The sequence below is a fragment of the Euleptes europaea genome, chromosome 1 (genome assembly GCF_029931775.1).
Source record: "Euleptes europaea isolate rEulEur1 chromosome 1, rEulEur1.hap1, whole genome shotgun sequence".
Lineage (NCBI taxonomy): Eukaryota > Metazoa > Chordata > Lepidosauria > Squamata > Sphaerodactylidae > Euleptes > Euleptes europaea.
Genome location: NC_079312.1, coordinates 1,202,828 through 1,223,274, shown reverse-complemented (window position 1 = coordinate 1,223,274; position 20,447 = coordinate 1,202,828). Strand labels below are relative to the sequence as shown.

Here is a 20,447-nt window from a genome sequence, read left to right as displayed (position 1 = left end):
GGTGGTTTGCCATTCCCTTCCCCAGTCCTCTACTCTTTACCCCCAGCAAGCTGGGTACTCATTTTACTGACCTCGGAAGGATGGAAGGCCTTGAGCCGGCTTCCCACTCTGTGCCACTTAACTCTCAGGGAGTCCAGTCCCCTGGCCCCAGTCATCTTTGTTTCATGTTTCTAATATCATGTATAGTTCTATTTTTCTCCCCAGTGGGGACCCAAAGAGGCTTGCCATGTTCTCCCCTTCTCCGGTTTATCATCACAACAACACTACAAGGTATGTCAGCCTCAGGGCGTGTGACTGGCCCAAGGTCACGCAGCAAGCTTCTGTGGCAGAGAGGGGGGATTCGAATCTGTGTCTCCCTCATAGAATCATAGAGTTGGAAGGGACCACCGGGGTCATCTAGTCCAACCCCCTGCACAATGCAGGAAATTCACAACTACCCCACAACCCCCAGTGAGCAGAAGATGGCCAAGATGCCATCTAACCTGACAGTTGCACCACTACACTGCATGTCCCCTCCTACTCCACACCCTTGAGTCTAGTATGAGTTTTCGTGAATCACAGCTTGCTTCACATATGAGCGTGTATGTATGTACATACAATGTATGTACATATGTATGTATGTATGTACACTGTACATACAATGTATGTATGTACACACAAACTTCAAATCTCAATCCAAACATCAGTCTTTCCTTTGCAGGTGGTCAGAAGAAGAAGAGTTGGTTCTTATATGCCGACTTTCTCTACCACGTAAGGGAGAGTCAAACCGGCTTACAATCACCTTCCCTTCCCCTCCCCATAACAGACACCCTGTGATGTAGGTGGGGCAGAGAGGGTGACTCACCCAAGGTCACCCAGCTGGCTTCATGTGTAGGAGTGGGGAAACAAATCCAGTTCACCGGATTAGCCTCTGCAGCTCATGTGGAGGAGAAAACATAAATCACTGTTGGTTTATACAGTTTACAGGTTTCCAATGTTTAACAAAATTTCTACTAACATATATATTTTGTTAAATCTAACATCTTTTTGTTAGTTATACAAAAGAAAACACAAAATATAGCCTACTAGTACACAGGTTCAAAATGATATATTCTCTTATTGGAGTGAAATTTCTCATCAGACTGAAATCTTATTCGCTAAAATCAGCAAGTGGTTAATTCATCAGGTAAAGTTCAGAAAGGACAAAATGCTATATTGTCTTTTCAGCTTTTCACACACACACACACACACACATCAAATCTCAATAAAAACCTCAGTCTTGGCTTTGCAGATGGTCAGAGATCTGGCTCTTGGCTGTACAGAAGAATCTAGCAGAGGAGGAAGGTGATCTGTCAGTCCAGGTGGAACCTCTTTGGAGAGGAAGGGAGGATGAGGGGAGAGCCAGACCCAGCTGTCCATGAATCAAGGAACGGCCTTGATGCCTCTGAGGCTGGGAGCAGAAAGGAACTGTGGGAAGGAACCATGCAGAAGAGCCCAGAAAACAACCTCCTCCCTCCAGATATGCAGTGCCAGCAATTCAGGCACTTCCGCTACGAGGAAGCTGAGGGCCCTCGAGTGGTTTGCAGCCGACTCCACCGACTTTGTCTCCAGTGGCTGAAGCCAGAAAGGCACAAGAAGAAGGAGATGCTGGACTTGGTGGTCCTGGAACAGTTCCTGGCCATCCTGCCCCTGGAAATGGGGAACTGGGTCAGGGAATGTGGGCCAGAGACCAGTTGCCAGGCGGTGGCCTTGGCAGAAGGCTTCCTCTTGAGCCAGGCAGAGGACAAGAATCGGGACCAGCAGGTGAGACGTTTTCACCAAGGTAGTGGGGTGTGGGGCATAGGATAAGATCCATTATGCCCTCAAAATCAACATGGGTTGCCTCACCTTTATGGAACCCATGTCAGCATGTTTTCTCTTCCTTTTCTCATCAGTCTTCCCTTTCTGGGATCATAGAATCATAGTTGAAAGGGACCGCCAGGGTCATCTAGTCTACCCCCCTGAACAATGCAGGAACCCCACAACTACCTCCCCCCACACCCAGTGACCCCTACTCCATGCCCAGAAAATGGCCAAGATGCCCTCCCTCTCATGAATTGCTTAAGGTCATAGAATCAGCATTGCTGACAGATGGCCATCTAGTCTCTGCTTAAAAACCTCCAGGGAAGGAGAGCTTACCACCTCCCGAGGAAGCCTGTTCCACTAAAGAACCGCTCTAACTGTTAGAAATTTCTTCCTAATGTCTAGATGGAAACTCTTTTGATTTAATTTCAACCTGTTGGTTCTGGTCTGACCTTCTTGGGCAGCAGAAAACAACTCGGCACCCTCCTCTACATGACAGCCCTTCAAGTACTTGAACATGGTTACCATATCCCCTTCTCCTCTTCAGGCTAAACATACCCAGCTCCTTCAACCTTTCCTCATAGGACTTGGTCTCCACACCCCTCACCATATTTGTTGCCCTCCTCTGGACACGTTCCAGCTTGTCTACATCTTTCTTAAATTGTGGTGCCCAAAACTGAACACAGTACTCTAGAAGACCCCAAAATCCTTTTCACACACACTACTGCTAAGACAAGTCTCCCCCATCCCATAATTATGCATTTGATTTTTCCTACCTAAACGCAGAACTGTACATTTATATCTGTTGAAATGCATTTTATTAGTTTTAGCCCAATTCTCTAGCCTGTCAAGAGCATCCTGGCTCTGTCTTCCACCTCATTTGCTATCCTTCCCAATTTTAGAATTACTTGCAAATGTAAAGTGCTAATAAAAATGAAAAATGTTAGATATAAGATAAAAGATTATGTAGAAAGTAGTTTGTATAATATTTTAAAATTAGAACAGTATATTTTAAGGGGAAAGTTAGTATGAAAACATCCTTATACATGAATTGGTATATTGTTTGTATTGCGGTGTGTTCTACCCCTCCCAATTTAGCATCATCTGCAGATTTAATAAGCATCCCCTCTATTCCTTCATCCAAATCATTTATAAAGATATTGATAAACAACAGCTGAAAGATCTCAGGTCAGCAGCCTTTGCTAACCTCAGATCATTTATTTCTATTGATAAATCTAGATAAACTATGTCTACAGCATTCCCCTGAGCCAGCAAGGTAGTAGCTTTCTCAAAAAAGGAGATAAGATTAATTGACATGACTTGTTGTTGAGAAACCCGTGCTGGATCCCCACTTCTGTTTCAGGTGCAGGAGAAGATCGCGCAGGAGCGTTACCACAGAGAAGCTTTCCCAGGTAAGAATGAAAGGAGTGTTATTCCCATTGCATGGCCTCCTCTAGTGAAGGTGAGCTGCTCTGATGCCCCCTGGTCGTGTGTGGGAAAGATGCTCCACTCCAGCTTCTCAGTTTACAAATTGTGGTTGGAGAAATAAAATCTAAAATCGATTTAATTTCACTGCAAGATAATTGGACAAATACAGTCAGGGAGTTGAGGGCAAAACTTCCTCCAAACACAAATTATGATGGTTAATGTCAAAAATTGTGAAAATAGTGCATTGGGCCAATAAAAGGGGGACAATATCTTAAGATTTCAGGAGCTCTTAGACCATAGTAACTTCCAACACTTTTAGGGCAAGAGCTTTTTGCTTCCCAGTTTTCAACTAGGCAAGGAGTGTTCAGAGTTGAGAAACCTCGAAAGGATGGGGGTGGAAGGCGGCAGTCGGGTGCTTTCAAAACTACTGTCAGGCTGCTATCTCGGTTTCGTTATTGCCTCTGTCTCTGCGTTGTATTGTCTGCCCCCCAAGGTCGCATACCTAGGCCTGGGAACCCAGCTCCTGAGAAACTGTATTCAGCCTGTACGTGTAATCTCCCGCCTTCCCTGCCTTATAATATCTCCCAGCTAGTGAGCCTCTCATAGCTGTCATTTTATTCGTTTGCACTGTATGCCTAATTGACCAGTAAAAGCCATCTGTTTGGACTCTATATGACTTTGTGGTGATTTCTGGTTCTGTGGGCCAAGGGCTGACATTATGACAGCTATCCCCTTCTCTTCACCATTCTACTAGCCAGGCTGGAGCCCAGGGGGGTTCGCCTGCCATTTGGATGGGAGCTGTGCTCTCCAGGTGATCTACACCCTGGAGCCCTTCTCTGAGGATCCTACTCTGTTACAAGACTTAATCGCTGAACTTTTCCGGACGACCCGAGAGGTTTGCCGCTTGAGGGGACTGGTACAGGAACAGTGGCAATCTCTTAAAGGACGTCTCTGGATGTTAACGTCGGAGGATACTGATGCTCGTCTAGATCTTCAGGACTTGGATCAATTACTGGACGATGCCCGATTGGCGACTGAGGATTTACAAATATTAACTGGACTTCTGGATAATCTTATTTCTCGAGAAACTCTTTCTACCATGGCGGGAGCCCCACCGGAGGGTTTTTCCCTGATCCCGGATGCAGCCAGCTGTCAGGCTGAGGCCAAACGAGTCGCTATTAGCACCGCTCTTCTCCTTGTGGAATGTACAAAGGACACCCCGGTAGCCACCTTGGCTCAAGTTTTGACCTCGACCTTCGGAGCCGAGGCACCCGCACTGGCGGTTCGAGTACAACCTCTGCTGGGCGGGGAACCCGACCCCATACTCTCACTCCTGGAGACAGAACTTTTGCCGTGCATTACGGCAGAGGCTGCCCTGAGACTTGAGAACGCCAAAGTTCTTGCGGATCAGCAAGCCGCCGAAGCGGCTAAGGTCGCAAGAGAGAGAGAGGCTGCGGAAGCAGCCAGGGCGGCGGCAGCAAGGATTAGGAATCAGGCGAACGTGGACACGCGCCCTAAAGGCAATGTACTAGGGCTATCAGGTCTGTCCTTTTCCCCGGCGTTTGTCCCGTCGCGCGCGACCCAACGCGCACGCCGTTTGGCTGACCGACGTCGAGACTCAGAAGAGTCTGAAGACGAGGATTTATATGGGGATAGCTCTCAATGGGCCACAAGCTTCCGGACCAGTAAGCCTCATCTTACTGGTGGCCCAAGTGAGGAGGCTCATCTCTTAAGAGCCCAGAATCGGGAGCTCTCCGACCGTGTTGATCAACTCCAGGAAGTAATGGAACGTATGCTTCAGGAGAACAGGCAATTACAACAAACCCTGATAGCTCTGAGACAGCCCGTTCCGATACCGGGTCAGGGGGTACCCGTACAGCCACCCGCTAATGTGCCTGCTCCACCCTTGCCTCCTGGAGCTCCTGTTGCTCCTCCGCCCGGACCACCCGTGCAACCACCCGCTAATGTGCCTGCTCCACCCTTGCCTCCTGGAGCTCCTGTTGTCCCTCCGCCCGGACCACCCATGCAACCGGGTCAACCTGCGCCCGGCCCTTGGAAGCAACTCAAATTGAGGACTACGTATGACGGATCTCTCGAGACTTTGCCTTGTTTCTTGCATCAAGTGGACAGTTATATGCGAGAACAGGGACAACTTTTCCCCACGGAAGACAGCCGGGTGCGTTACGTAGCTTCCCTTCTGACAGGTAAAGCGGCTGACTGGATGGTCCTCCAGTTTGACACCCGCTCTCGTGCTATTCGTTCCCTCAACAACTTCATGACTGCCCTGAGAAGGAGGTTTGAGGACCCCTTCCTGGGGGAAAGAGCCAAAACGGAACTCTTACAATTAAAACAAGGCTCTGCTACAGTTCGAGAATTTGCCGATGAATTTCAACGACTGGCAAGTAAAATTGTAGGTTGGCCCGAGACCATCCTGATCCATCATTTCAGGGAAGCCTTGCATCCTGACATTTTGAACTGGTCTTACATGCGAGGCGATCCCGATACCCTCGAAGACTGGATCCTATTAGCCGAGGAAGTGGAAAGCCGCCGACGCTTCATTTCTCTCGTCCGTCAAAAGCACAAGGAAAAAGGCACCCAAAAGCCTCAACCCAAGGCACCACTGCTCGTCCCACGAAATCCCCCACGTCCGCCCCAGGAACGTGAAGCCCGATTTCAGAGGGGTGCCTGTCTTACTTGCGGGGAAATGGGCCACTTTGCAGCCGTTTGCCCACGCCGCCAGGAAATATTTCGTCCCAGCACAACAACCCGCGCCCGAGGTCGTCCACCACGCAGAGGCACCGCGGCCACCCGCAGCGCAGCTCCGGGAAGACCCACACCCTCTGCACTCCATGCCGGGGACCCAGCCTCCCTGCCTACTACCAACGACCCCGCCGGGTCTCGGATTACAAGTGCCCCATTGGGGGACGATTTTCCCTCTTCGGATGAGGAAAATCCTTGGATTTCTCCAGCCTTAAACCTGGAATCTCCCCTCGACTTGTCAAAAAACGGCTCCGGTCTGTGGTGAATGGAGCGTCTCCACAGACCTCTCAGGATCTTCCTATCAAACCGAATGCTCCTACCAAAATTAAAGACGTGGACTCCACCGTCTACGTGGATGCAGTTTTACAGCAACTTAACGGTGGCCCACAAATCCCCGTCAAAGCACTAATTGACTCCGGTTGCTGTCGCACTCTCATAAGCGAAACCACTTTTGCTGCACTCAGAGCCGACTCTGAGGCTTTACCCGCCCCCGTCCAATTTGCCCAAATGGACGGAAGCCATTTCCAGGGGGGTCCAGTTGATCACCGCACCATAGGGGTGGCAATGGGAATTGGTTCCCACTGGGAACAAATAGACTTCACTATAGCCCCTATCCGATTTGAAGTGGTCTTGGGAATTAACTGGATTAAAGGACATAGTCCCAGTATTGATTGGGATACAAACACTATCTCCTTCGCTAGTCCCACCTGCGACCAGCATCGGCAAAACTTTGCTCTGCCATATCCGCCCGTTCCAGCATTAACCTCTACTGCCCCAGCACCACCGGCTCTACCCGCTATATACCGAGACTTTGAAGATGTCTTCGACCTTAAGGAATGTGATGCCTTACCCCCCCACCGGGCCTCAGACTGTGCGATTGAAGTGGTAAAGGACTGCACATTAACCAAGAGTAAGATTTACCCTATGAGCGCTTCCGAGCGCACTGTCCTCCGGGACTTTTTGGACAAAAACCTCGCCAGAGGGTTCATTCGCCCTTCGAATGCCCCAAACTCGGCCCCCGCGTTTTTCGTCCGGAAAAAAGAGGGCGACCTTCGCCTGTGCATTGACTTCAGAAAGCTCAATGCGGTTACCCAGACCAATGCCTATCCTATCCCATTAATATCCGATATTTTGGGACAATTACAGGAAGGCCGTGTGTTCTCTAAATTAGACTTGGTGGAAGCTTACTACCGAGTCCGTATCCGCGAAGGGGATGAGCACCTCACTGCCTTCTCTAGCTGTTTCGGAATGTATGAATTCCTTGTGATGCCGTTCGGATTAAAAGGGGCTCCGGGGGTCTTCATGCAACTCATCAATGAAATCCTACATGACCTTCTATATCGTGGGGTGGTGGTCTACTTAGATGATATTCTCATTTATTCGAAAACTATGGACGAGCATGTGGCTCTGGTCAGGGAAGTTCTGCAACGCCTGCGTAACCATCAACTTTTCGCAAAACTAGCTAAGTGCGAATTTCACCAAAGCAAACTCACGTTTTTGGGATACATCATCTCCCACCAAGGTCTTCGCATGGACCCCGCCAAAGTCCAAGCCGTCCTCGATTGGACTCCCCCCACCAACCGGAAGCAAGTCCAGCAGTTTCTGGGATTTGCAAACTTCTATCGAGGATTCATCCCTAACTTCGCCCAGGTGGCTCTACCCATTACGGACCTACTGAAAACTAAGGGAAAAATAAGCTCGGCTGCCTTGCCCTCCGCGAAAATCCTATGGACTGAGCAATGCCAAGCCGCCTTTCTAGCCCTCAAACGCCTCTTCACTTCGGAGCCGGTGCTACAGCACCCAGACCCAAATCAAATGTTCATTGTGCAAGTCGATGCTTCCGATGTAGCCATGGGAGGGGCTCTCCTCCAGCAAGGACCGGATGGTCTTCTTCACCCTTGCGCTTACTTTTCAAAAAAATTTGCGCACGCTCAATTAAACTGGCCCATCTGGGAGAAAGAGGCCTCAGCAGTTCATCATGCACTGACTCTATGGCGACAATTCTTGGAGGGGTCTAAAGTCCCCTTTGAGGTTTGGACCGATCACAAAAATCTAGCTGCCCTCACGGGGTCCCATAAGCTATCGGCGAAACAACAACGGTGGGCGGAGTTCTTTGCGCAGTTCCGTTTCACCCTGAAGCACGTCCCTGGGAAACAGAACGTTCTTGCGGATGCCCTCTCCCGTTTACCACAATATCCGGTAAAACTCGAAAGACCCACCAACTCTCTGTTCACCCCTATGCAACGTGGGGCTCTACCTATGCTGGCTGTACAAACTCGATCCCAGCATCAACACACCTTACCCAACGTACAAGCTCCGCCAGCTCAACCGGCTGCCCAGCCGCCACCACAACAAACCGGAGTTCCCGCCCTTCCTACCCCTCCGACCGCCCAGCCGCCTGCAGTCTGCGCGCCGCCGCACGTAAGCACTAGCCCCATAACTGTTTCTAAGATCTCCATGGCCGACGGGGGGGCCCCCTCCAAAATCCCCATTTCCGAGTCCTTTTTAACTGTCCTTCGGGATCAGTGCCTTTTAGAACGTTCCGCTCATACCCTACCTCCTGGTGTTTTGGAACAAGGAGGATCCTGGTACAAGGACTCGAAATTATATGTCCCCAAGGCTCTCCGAAAGGACGTTTTACATTTAGCCCATGGAGCCAAAACAGCTGGGCACTTTGGGTTCCTGAAAACCCTTCACTTATTGCGCAGACAGTTCTGGTGGGGGGGAATGCGTTCCGACATTGACTCCTTCATCCGCAGCTGTCCCGTTTGTGCCGCTGCGAAACGATCGCAGGGCAAACCCCCGGGACTGCTACAACCTCTTGAAACGCCCAGCAAACCTTGGGAAGTGATTGCTATGGACTTCATGACTGATCTCCCTCTCAGTGGGGGTAAAACTGTATTGTGGGTTGTTACTGATTTGTTTTCTAAGCAAATACATTTGATTCCATGCGCAGGAATCCCCTCTGCTCAGAAACTGGCCCGCCTCTTCGTGACGCATATCTTTCGTTTACATTCGTTTCCGCGTAAGATAATTTGTGACCGCGGCAGTGGTTTCGTTTCTAAGTTTTGGAAAGCTTTCCTCAAGTTGGTGGGAGTGGAACAAGGGTTGTCTAGTGCATACCATCCTCAAACTGATGGTCAAACTGAACGTGTCAATGCTGTACTTGAATGTTATTTACGCTGTTATGTTAACTACCACCAGGATAACTGGGTAGAACTGTTACCTTTAGCAGAATATGCCTACAATAATGCCATGCATCAATCCACAGGTTTTAGCCCATTTTTTGCTGTGTATGGACAAGATTTCAGTCCCATCGCTCCTACAGATGATATAGAGGGGGAGGGGAACCCCGACATTGCCTCCTGGGCACACGCCCTCCGTACCACTTGGCCCTGGCTCGTTAGCAACCTCGACCGAGCCAAACGTAAATACAAAGCACAAGCTGACAAACATCGCTCCCCCGGGGGTGATCTGCAAGTGGGTACTTTGGTTTACCTTTCCACCAAAAATCTCCGTTCCACCCAACCGTGCCATAAGCTCAGTGCCAAATACATTGGCCCTTTCCCCATCACCCGGGTCATAAACCCTGTCACGGTGGAACTGGCTCTCCCCAAGTCCTTGAGGCGTGTGCATCCTGTTTTCCACATTAGCCTCCTCAAACCCCATGTTGCTTCTCCACGATGGCATCCGGACCCACCTCCTGCGCAACCCATCATGGTGGGGGGGGAGGAACACTTCGAAGTCTCCAAGATCCTTGACTCCCGTGTTCACCATGGCAACCTGCAATATTTGGTCCGTTGGAAACATTTCCCCCCTGCCTATGACGAATGGGTACGTGCACGGGATGTCTCCGCCCCCGACCTCGTCGACGCCTTTCACATTGCTTACCCAGATCGGCCAGCCCCCTTGCGAACTGGGAGGGGGCCTTGAGGGGAGCAGAATGTCAGGCTGCTATCTCGGTTTCGTTATTGCCTCTGTCTCTGCGTTGTATTGTCTGCCCCCCAAGGTCGCATACCTAGGCCTGGGAACCCAGCTCCTGAGAAACTGTATTCAGCCTGTACGTGTAATCTCCCGCCTTCCCTGCCTTATAATATCTCCCAGCTAGTGAGCCTCTCATAGCTGTCATTTTATTCGTTTGCACTGTATGCCTAATTGACCAGTAAAAGCCATCTGTTTGGACTCTATATGACTTTGTGGTGATTTCTGGTTCTGTGGGCCAAGGGCTGACAACTACGTTCCATCTGACTAGGCGTTGAGTGCCAGGGTACGAAAAGTATTGTGTCCAAAAGTGGTCTCACCCATATTTGGTAGTAGGCCATGGCTGGCCTTGTCATTCTCTAAGAATATGATATTTTGTCATCATTATCATAAATAAAATGATTAAATATTTATTATTAAAACATATCAATATCAAAACCTTTATTGGCATAAAATAAATAAATAAATACATATTAGGATAAAAACAGGTTTTGAATATTAAAACATCTTGTATAATACTCCACCTTTCTATCTGGGACTGGAGGGAGAATATACAAATGATCAATCAATAAGCAGATTAGATATTATTCAATAAGCGGATTAAGTATTATAATGTTGTTCAATTAACAGATTAGAAGGTGAGATATTTGAAATTAACAAAGATGCAATAATGTATTTGGGCTAGGACTGTAGGCTGGGGGGAAATGCAGAAGAAGTGAGGCGACTCTAATGGAGAGAATGCGTCAGTGGCCTCTCTCACTGTGTCGCCAGCTGGGATGTCAAGATGGGAAGTCTTTGGTCGTCCACCAGTCGCAAGGCTGCCTTTTCCCATCTGTTCTGTTCTTTCATACCATTGTGAGATTTAGTACCTGTGGTTCTGCCCGTGGGTTTAGAAGGACCTGTTAGTTCTTCCTTGTGAATTTTGGACAGACCACAGTTTTGTATATGATAACTGTATTAAGACTAGATTTGTCAAAAGTGTGGAAGCAAAATATTATCCGAAATACGGCTGCAAGGATAGTTGCGACCATGAGTCAATACAGGGAGAACCTTATCCTCCCCCTCAAGGAACTGAAAGGCAAAGTACTAGGAAAGCATAAAATGTCATACAGCTACCTTTTTATCCTTCCAGATGTTGCCGTAAGACCAACGATGGATTCTTTGCCGTCTCTTTCTGGCAGAGAGAAAGCAGCTTTCTTTTATCCTTATCAGGTAAGTTTGGAAATATGGCTCATGGCCTTAGTGCTTCCCCCACCCTCCATAGGTCCGGGAGAATCTCTCACTGTCTCTTTCCCTCGTCTGCTATTTCTGCTGCTTGCTGGATAGAAAATAGAAACCTCTGATGCATCAACATCCTGTTATATTCCTTTTGGATTGCACTTTAGAAGAGGAAGAATTCTTACATTATCTTTGAAGATAGAGGGGTTTCTCTCTGTGTGTCTATTCAGGATCTGGTGACCTTAGAGGAGGTGTCTGTTCATTTCACCGAGGAGGAGTGGGCTCTGCTGGATCCGGACCAAAGAAGGCTTCACAAGGAGGTCATGGAGGACAATTGTCATAATGTGGCCTCTCTGGGTAAGGCTCTCCTTTCCCTTGATTCACAGATGCTGAAGGCAGAAGTTTTTCCTTCTCAGAAGGACCCCAGCTCTGGCCTGGATGGCCCAGGCTAGCCTGATCTTGGAAGCTAAGCAGGGCATGTCCTGTTTAGTATTTTGATGAGAGACTACCAGGGAAGTCCAGGGTCACCATGCAGAGGCAAGCAATGGCAAACCACCTCTGAATATTCCTGGTAGAGCCAGTGCAGTGTAGGGGTTAAAACTAATGTAGTGTTTGATTCCCCACTCCTCCACATGATGCCTGCTGGGTCACCTTGAGGCAGTCACAGTTCTCTCAGACTCTCTCCCATGCAGAGTCATGCAACAGCAAATCACCTCCAAGCATTTCTCACCGTGAAAACCCTACGTGGCCATTATAACAACTGTGCCTTGACAGCATTTTCCACCACCACCAGGACTCTTCCAATGGACGTACTCAAAAGGGATATGAGAAAGGTCTTAACACAGGATAGGGAAGGGGTTCTCTGAATTTACTGGAGTCCATTAGTGTTGGCTTGTAAGCTAAACTATTGGTTTGTAAATGAAAAGGAAGATGACAGAGGAGGAATGCCCACCCCCTAATTGCCCATGGAGGACTGAGTGGACTCATTGTTCTTCAGGGGGAACAAATCAGTGTAGGTGAAAATCCATGGAAAGCAGGGCAGGAGGGGGATTGTCCTCAGCAACAGTTTATGGGATGTCAACAGGTCATCCTCTTTGGCCTTTCAGAGCAGCTATGGAAATGAGCATTTAAAATAAGATTTGTATTGGTACAGGGCCCTCAGTATGCATTTTTCAAAATTTGAAAAGACATTTGCTTGCCCCAAGGACATTACAGTGTCCCATAGGAATTGAGGGAGGAATAAAGGTGGGGTGGAGGAGGCAGATGGGTTGAATGGAGGTCCTTTTGCTTTGTTCATTCTACTTAGAACAGTGTAGGCTTAGGCATGGCTCACAGATTCAGTAAATGAGGCTGCAGAGCCCTGAAGAACACACCAAGAAAAACGGGATTTTATCAGGGGAAGATTGGCTGTGTCGTGATGAGCTTCACTTGCTGAATTCCTGCCTGCCTGGCTTATTGTGAATTCAGATGGGGAGGTACTATTCCCCTGTTTTAGGCTGAAGAGAAAGAGAAGAGAATGTATGTTGTTCTGTGTACTTTTCAGGTTGAGTGGTATAAAAAAATGTCCTCAATACAGAAGACAGATTTATAAGTCTTTTAAAAAATGTAAACAGGACTTTTGGGATCCATCATCACCTGTTCCCATACTGGAAGGACTGTGGGGTCTCTTCAAAGGGAGAGGAGCCTGTAGAGGAATGCAGGCACCTCCGCACCTGGGTCGCTCGTTTGGGGCAGCTAGCAAAATCACACTTTAACAAACACTGAGCAAAGAAACCCTCTAAACTCCGTAGGTAGCCTGCCACCAGCCCTTAATTAACCAGTTTAGCCTCAGGCAGAGGATAAGGGCGGCTTCTGTCTGTTGGTAACAAATTAGCAAGTAGTGCTCACCTTGCAGAGTAGGACTCTCAGCAAGGTGAAGCCACAAAAATACAAGGTTTAAGTGGACCCCACTTAAACAAGGAACTTAGACTTAGAGCTTGAAGCCAGTTAAAGTCAGGAACCTCAATAAGAATAGTTTAAAGTTTTCTTCAAAAGTTTGTGCTCGTTACAGAAAGGCAAAAGATTCGTGAATCGAAGAAGTAGACAAAATAACAAAGCTTTTAAGCAACTAACTACACAGTAAGGTTTCCTTGGTTCAAAGTCGCACAGCATTCAGTAAGGCATTCCAAAGGTTCAGTTTGGCAGAGTCCCGCCCTAAAAGACATCAAGAAATCAACAGGGGTTTTGATGGAGTCTCCATGCTGCCTGCATGTCAAGACACCACAAACTATAGCTAAAACTGGTCACCTTTATTCCCAAGAACCTGAGTGGGGCGAGCTCAAAGACCCAATCAGGTTCCGAGAATGCCAATAAACCAGGTGATTAATGATATATCGAAACATTGACCAAAAGGGTTGCATCAGATGGGCCAGAGGTGAGAAGTGCCTGCAGAACACAAATCACCTGGAACCCATCAGTGACAAGGTAAGAGCCTAATTGAGAGAGTTATTTCCTTGGTAACCAATTGACCTTCAATTTAGGGAGGACTCAGGAAGGAGGCAACATAAACACCCCACAGCTGGGTGTTATCTGTTAGAAGTGAAACCTTTCTCACAGTTGTAAATTAAGACCTTGCATTCCAGAATGCCCAGTTTGATATCACAAATGGTCAGGCCACAGCCTGAACCAACGAAAGCAGCAGCAAGGGATTGTGGGGAACACAATTCCTCGACAGAGCCCTTAGACAGTGGCCCTTTGTCAGAGCCTCAGTGGACTTGTATGTCGGGTCTAGCTTGCCTTGGGAGGGGACTAAGAACCATCTCCTGGTGGCTCTGTCTGGGCTCAGGCTTTGTTTAAAAATCTGAATATTTCTTGGAGTTGGAATGTCTGGAAGTGACCAGTCTGTTTCTTTCCCCCAAAGAAAGACTTCTGGTTCCCAAACCCGATTGCATATCCTCAGTAGAAGAAGCAGGAGATCCGCTTGTCCAAGATGCAGAAGAAAGAAAGAGATCAGCAGGTATCTGCTTACTTGTGTGGCGGAAGTGGATAGGACTCCTCTTGTGTGGAGAAATTTCTCAAGAGGCAACAGGCCAAGAATGGCCAGGAAAGCTTTCTGAAGGGAGAGAAGTTAAAACGGGGAATGGGGATGGAACGCTGCCTTGTTTATACCGAAGCTTGGCGGGAAATGTTTATAGAATGCTCGGCTTGATTTATTTGTAAGCTGCCTCTCCACAGACCTCAGTTTGGCTCAAAAATAAAAACATTAGCATGAGATCCTAAATTCTTCCTAACTGTTCAATTTAAAAAGCCATGGGCACAAAAAAGCATCAAATAGCCACTGAGCTGCCTCAAAAATATCCTGAGAACATTCCTCAGGTCAGAAGAAGACCATAAAACAACTAAATTGATAAATCCCAAAGTTAAAGCCTGTTTGGAAAGACATGCTTTGGCCTTGCTCTGAAAAGATAGGAAGGTAAGGTCCAGTTGAGCTTCAAAGGGAAAGTCATTCCCCAGACGAGGGGCCACCAGTGAAAATACTCTGATTCTAGGCACCACCTTTTTCAGCTCTGCAAGCAGGGCCCCAGAACACAGGGCTTGGGAGGCCTAATTTACCTGGGGGTCGAAAGTGTGGTGAGCTTTATTAGTTCGGAGCTCAGATTGGGATTCCATAGTTCAGGAGGATACCTCTGCTCCAAACTCACTCTGCAGTCAATGCAGTCATTTCTGTGTTCGAATCCAGGAAAAGATTGGCCAGAGATCCCTGAAGTCCAGTCTCCACTGCCACACAGTGGTCAACAAGAGTCCCTGGAGGTGCAGATCCAAAGCATCTTTCTTTAGCGAGAGAAGACTGCCTCTAAACATTGAGTTTCCACAGAGTCGCCTTGTCTCTGATGGAACTACCCTTCAAAGAAAAAATCAACAGCAGATTAATGAAGGGCAGAATTTGTGTCCCCTTCAATTGATTACTGTTATCTCATTATCAAACACAGTAAATGGCCTACTATTCTTGATTTCGCTTTGGCTGGAAGGTCTTACCAGTCTTTTCTCTTTACTCCAGAGGCTGATTATCCACAGAAGAAATCTGAGGAAGAACCAGAACACCTTCTGTTCGACATAAAAGAGAAGAAAAGCACTGGAACAAACCAGAAGAGGGGGAATGAACGGTCTGCGTCTGAGGGTGCTGAATCCCAGGTCTTTGATACTCACCGAAGAATTAATACAGCAGAGAAAGCTTATAAGTGCTTGGAGAGTAGAAGGAGTTTGGGTTGGAAGACAGTCCCTTCTGGCCATCAACGACTCCACGGCGGGGAGACACATAAATGCCTGGAGTGTGGAAAGAGCTTTGCTAAGAATTGCCTCCTTGCTGCTCATCGACCAATCCACACTGGCCAGAAACCATATAAATGCTTGCAGTGTCAAAAGAGCTTTGCTACCAAGACAGTACTTTCTGTCCACCAACGTATCCACACAGGGGAGAAACCATATCAATGCTTGGAGTGTGGAAAGAGCTTTGCTTCAAGTTCACACCTTAGTTACCATCAACATATCCACACAAGGGAGAAACCACATAAATGCCTGGAATGTGTAAAGAGCTTTGCTACCAAGACACAACTTACTGTACATCAACGTATCCACACAGGGGTGAAACCATATAAATGCTTGGAGTGTAAAAAGAGCTTTGCTCAGAGTTCAGACCTTACTAAACATCAACGTATCCACACAGGGGAGAAACCATATAAATGCTTGCAGTGTGGAAAGAGCTTTGCTATCAAGGGACAACTTACTGTCCATCAACGTATCCACGTGGGAGAGAAACCATATAAATGCTTGGAATGTGGAAAGAGCTTTGCTACCAAGGGACAACTTGCTGTCGATCAACGTATCCACATGGGAGAGAAACCATATAAATGCTTGCAGTGTGGAAAGAACTTTGCCACCAAGATACAACTTAATGTCCATCAACGTATCCACACAGGGGAGAAACCATATAAATGCTTGCAGTGTGCAAAGAGCTTTGCTACCAAGATACAACTTACTGTCCATCAGCGTATCCATATGGACGAGAAACCATATAAATGCTTGGAGTGTGGAAAGAGCTTTGTTCAGAGTTCAGACCTTACTAAACATCAACGTATCCACACAGGGGAGAAACCATATAAATGCTTGCAGTGTGGAAAGAGCTTTGCTACCAAGATAGAACTTACTGTCCATCAACGAATCCACACTGGGGAGAAACCATATAGATGCTTGCAGTGTGGAAAGAGCTTTACTACCAAGGGACAACTTACAGTCCATCAACGTATCCACATGGGGGAGAAACCATATAAATGCTTGCAGTGTCGAAAGAGCTTTGCTACCAAGTTACAACTTAATGTCCATCAACTTATCCACATGGGGGAGAAACCATATAAATGCTTGCAGTGTGGAAAGAGCTTTACTACCAAGGGACAACTTACTGTCCATCAACGTATTCACACAGGGGAGAAACCATATAAATGCTTGGATTGTGGAAAGACATTTGCTCAGAGCGGTAACCTAGCTAATCATCGAAGAAGCCACACTGGGGAGAAACCATATAAATGCTTGGTTTGTGGAAAGAGTTTTGCTCAGAAGAAACAGCTTACTTGCCATCAACGTATCCACACGGGGGAGAAACCATATAAATGCTTGGATTGTGGAAAGAGCTTTAAACAAAGTTCAGACCTTACTAAACATCAGCGTATCCACACTGGGGAGAAACCATATAAATGTTTGGAGTGTGGAAAGTGTTTTGCTCGGGGTTCAAACCTTACTTACCATCAACGTATCCACACTGGGGAGAAACCTTATAAATGCTTGGATTGTGGAAAGAGCTTTGCTTGCAGTGTAAATCTTAGGACCCACCAACGTATCCACACAGGGGATAAACCATATAAATGCTGGGATTGTGGAAAGAGCTATTCTTTGAGTTCATACCTTACTTACCATCAACGTCTACACACTGGGGAGAAACCATATAAATGCTTAGAGTGTGGAAAGAGCTTTGCTATCAAGACACAACTTACTGTCCATCAACGTACCCACTCTGGGAAGAAACCATATAAATGCCTGGATTGTGGAAAGAGCTTTGTTCAGAGTTCTGACCTTACTAAACATCAACGTATCCACACTGGGGAGAAACCATATAAATGCTTGGATTGTGGAAAGAGCTTTGCTCAGAAAACACAGCTTACTTACCATCAACATATGCATGCAGGGGAGAAACCATATAAATGCATGGATTGCGGAAAGAGCTTTGCTAGGGGAGGTCACCTAGCTACTCATCAACGAATCCACACTGGGGAGAAACCATATAAATGCTTGGATTGTGGAAAGAGCTTTGCTCAGAAGACACAGCTTACTTACCATCAACATATGCATTCGGGGGAGAAACCATATAAATGCTTGGATTGTGGGAAGAACTTTATTAGGAGAGGTAACCTAGCTACTCATCGACGAATCCACACTGGGGAGAAACCATATAAATGCTTGGATTGTGGAAAGAGCTTTGCTCAGAAGATACATCTTACTCATCATCAAAACAAACATGTGGGGGAGAAACCATATAAATGTTTGGAGTGTGGAAAGAGCTTTGCTGAGAATTCAGGCCTTACTAAACATCAACATAGCCACATGGGGGAGAAACCATATAAATGCTTGGATTGAGGAAAGAGCACTGCTTCGAGTTCGCAGCTTCCAAGACAGCAGTGTATCCACACTGGGGAGAAACCATATAAATGCTTGGAATGTGGAAAGAGCTTTGCTCAGAGGTCAAACCTTAGTTACCATCAATGTATTCACACTGGGGAGAAACCATATAAATGCTTGCAGTGTGCAAACAGCTTTGTTCAAAAGGCACATCTTGGTACATCAAAATATTCACACGGGAGAAACCGTATAAATGTTCAATCATGTTTTGCATCAAATAATTCACCGAGGAGAAAAACCTGACAAACATTTCCAGTGTTCCTAATTTACCTAAAAGACTCGATCATTAAATCATGGCAACAACGGTTAAACAAGTTTGTTTGGAGTGGTAAAAAAACAAGGTTTAGATTTAAAGTGCTTCAAGATGAGAAAAAAATAGGCGGCTTGGGACTACCTAACATAAAGTTGTATTACCAGGCAGCATGTCTAGTTTGGATTTCAGACTGGATTGTAAACCCCGAGGACAGAAAGGACAGGCTTGAAAAAACTGACATTATGCAAGGATTTCATTTTCAGCTATGGAAAAAGAACGATCCCAGGATATTACGATCTATAAATGCTGATGATTGTAGCATCTGTAGTCATCTTTTAAAAGTATGGAACTTACTGGAGATTAGACTTAACCCTACCCCGCCAATAATTATGTCATGAATTGAAGGTTATTTGGACTTAGACGATAAAATGAATAAAAATTATTTAACTTATAGTGACTTGATAACGAAAGAAGGGAAAATCAAGATACTTGTCAGGAGCAGGCCATGAGGATGGTATGCGATTGTGCTGCTTGCAGGTGCTGTTGGGCTATTCTGTCCAAGGCCAGTCTATGTTCCGTGTTTAGTCTTCATAGATTCCCATACTGTGGGAATCGCCAAGTACTCCTTCCTCTGGGAAGGGGGTTGCCTGGTTAACCAGTTATCTCCTTTTGCTCTTCCATATATGCTATGTATCTTGCCTTTGACCCTCACTAGTGTCCTTTTGAATATGACTTCTGAAACCTGTCGATTCTAACCAATAAAACTGCTTTCGTGGATTTGCCGTCTGCTGGAATCTGTTTATAGGTTTGCAGCAGGACTAGAGCTTACAATACTTCAAGACCTACACAAGACGGGTATGAAAATTTCATGGTTCACGTATTGCCAAATAGTTGACCGATTAAAGCCAGATTGTTTAGCAGGTGGACCACCAAGGGAAGTCAACAGAATTTGATTCAATAATATCCAAAACTAAAGGTCACCTATTGACAAACATATACCAACTTCTTTTAAATTATGATACGGAAGCAGAACAAGTAAAAACATGTATGATCAAATGGATGCACAACTTTAGAGAGATGATTCCAGTTAAACAATGGGAACTATTTTGGACATTGGAGAGCATAGAATCCAGAGTCATCCAGTCCGACCCCCTGCACAATGCAGAAATTTCACAACTGCTTTCCCCAAACACCCCCAGCGACCCCTACTCCATGCTCAGAAGATGGCCAAGATGCCCTCCCTCTCATGAACTTCCTCAGGTCACAGAATCAGCATTGCTGACAGATGGCCATCTAGCCTCTGCTTAAAAACGTCCAGGGAAGGAGTACTTACCAACTCCCGAGGAAGCCGGTTCCCCTGTGGAACTGCTCTCACTGTTATAAAATTCTTCCTAATGTCTAGACGGAAACTCTTTTGATTTAATTTTAGCCCGTTGGTTCTGGTCTGACTTTCTGGGGCAACAGAAAACAACTCAACACCCTCCTCTATATGACAGCCCTTCAAGTACTTGAAGATGGTTATCATATCCCCTCTCAGTCTTCTCCTCTGTGGGCTAAACATGCCCAGCTCCTTCAACCTTTCCTCACAGGACTTGGTCTCCAGACCCCTCACCATCTTGGTTGCCCTCCTCTGGACACGTTCCAGCTTGTCTACATTTTTCTGAAGTGGTGGTGCCAAAATTGAATACAGTACTCTAGGTGAGGTCTAACCAGAGCAGAGTAAAGCGATACCATCACTTCACGTGATCTGGACACTATACTTCTTTTGATGCAGCCCAAGATCGCATTTGCCTTTTTAGCTACCGCATCACACTGCTGACTCAGGTTCAGTGTTTTGTCTACTAAGACCTCGAGATTGTTTTTCCACACACTACTGCTAAGACAACTCTCCCATCCTATAATTATGCTTTTGATTTTCCTACCTAAATGCAGAACTTTACATTTATCTCTGTTAAAATGCATTTTATTGGTCCAAGTCTCCAGCCTGTCAAGATCATCCTGTATCCTGGCTCTGTCTTCTACCCTGTTTGCTACCCCTCCCAATTTAGTATCTGCAAATTTAATAAGCATCCCCTCTATTCTTTCATCCAGGTCATTTATAAAGATATTGAACAACACAGGGCCCAGGACAGATCCCTGAGGAACTCCACTAGTCTCTTCTCTCCAAGTGGATGAGGAACCATTAACGAGCACTCTTTGGGTTCGATCTGTCAACCAGTTACAGATCCACCTAAAAGTAACAGGTTCTAAATCACATTTTCCCAATTTGTCAACAAGAATA

General features: G+C 46.6%; 1 protein-coding gene across 1 annotated transcript; it reads left to right on the top strand.

The window, feature by feature from the left end:
- Positions 1-1,461: 1,461 nt before the first annotated feature.
- On the top strand, positions 1,462-18,988 carry LOC130493269 (zinc finger protein ZFP2-like). The gene is made up of 8 exons (XM_056866969.1): positions 1,462-1,782; positions 3,185-3,233; positions 11,123-11,202; positions 11,439-11,565; positions 15,245-15,350; positions 15,837-17,122; positions 17,195-17,473; positions 18,972-18,988. The coding sequence occupies exons 1-8, from the start codon at positions 1,462-1,464 to the stop codon at positions 18,986-18,988; spliced, it is 2,265 nt and encodes a 754-aa protein (XP_056722947.1).
- Positions 18,989-20,447: the final 1,459 nt, after the last annotated feature.

Bases quoted from the DNA above. Each gene is read 5' to 3' on its own strand.
- LOC130493269 (XM_056866969.1), top strand. From the start codon at position 1,462: ATGCAGAAGAGCCCAGAAAACAACCTCCTCCCTCCAGATATGCAGTGC. The intron at 11,203-11,438 runs GTAAGTTTGGAA...GTGTCTATTCAG, and splicing joins CTTTCTTTTATCCTTATCAG to GATCTGGTGACCTTAGAGGA. The intron at 15,351-15,836 runs GTCTGCGTCTGA...AGGGGTGAAACC, and splicing joins CAGAAGAGGGGGAATGAACG to ATATAAATGCTTGGAGTGTA.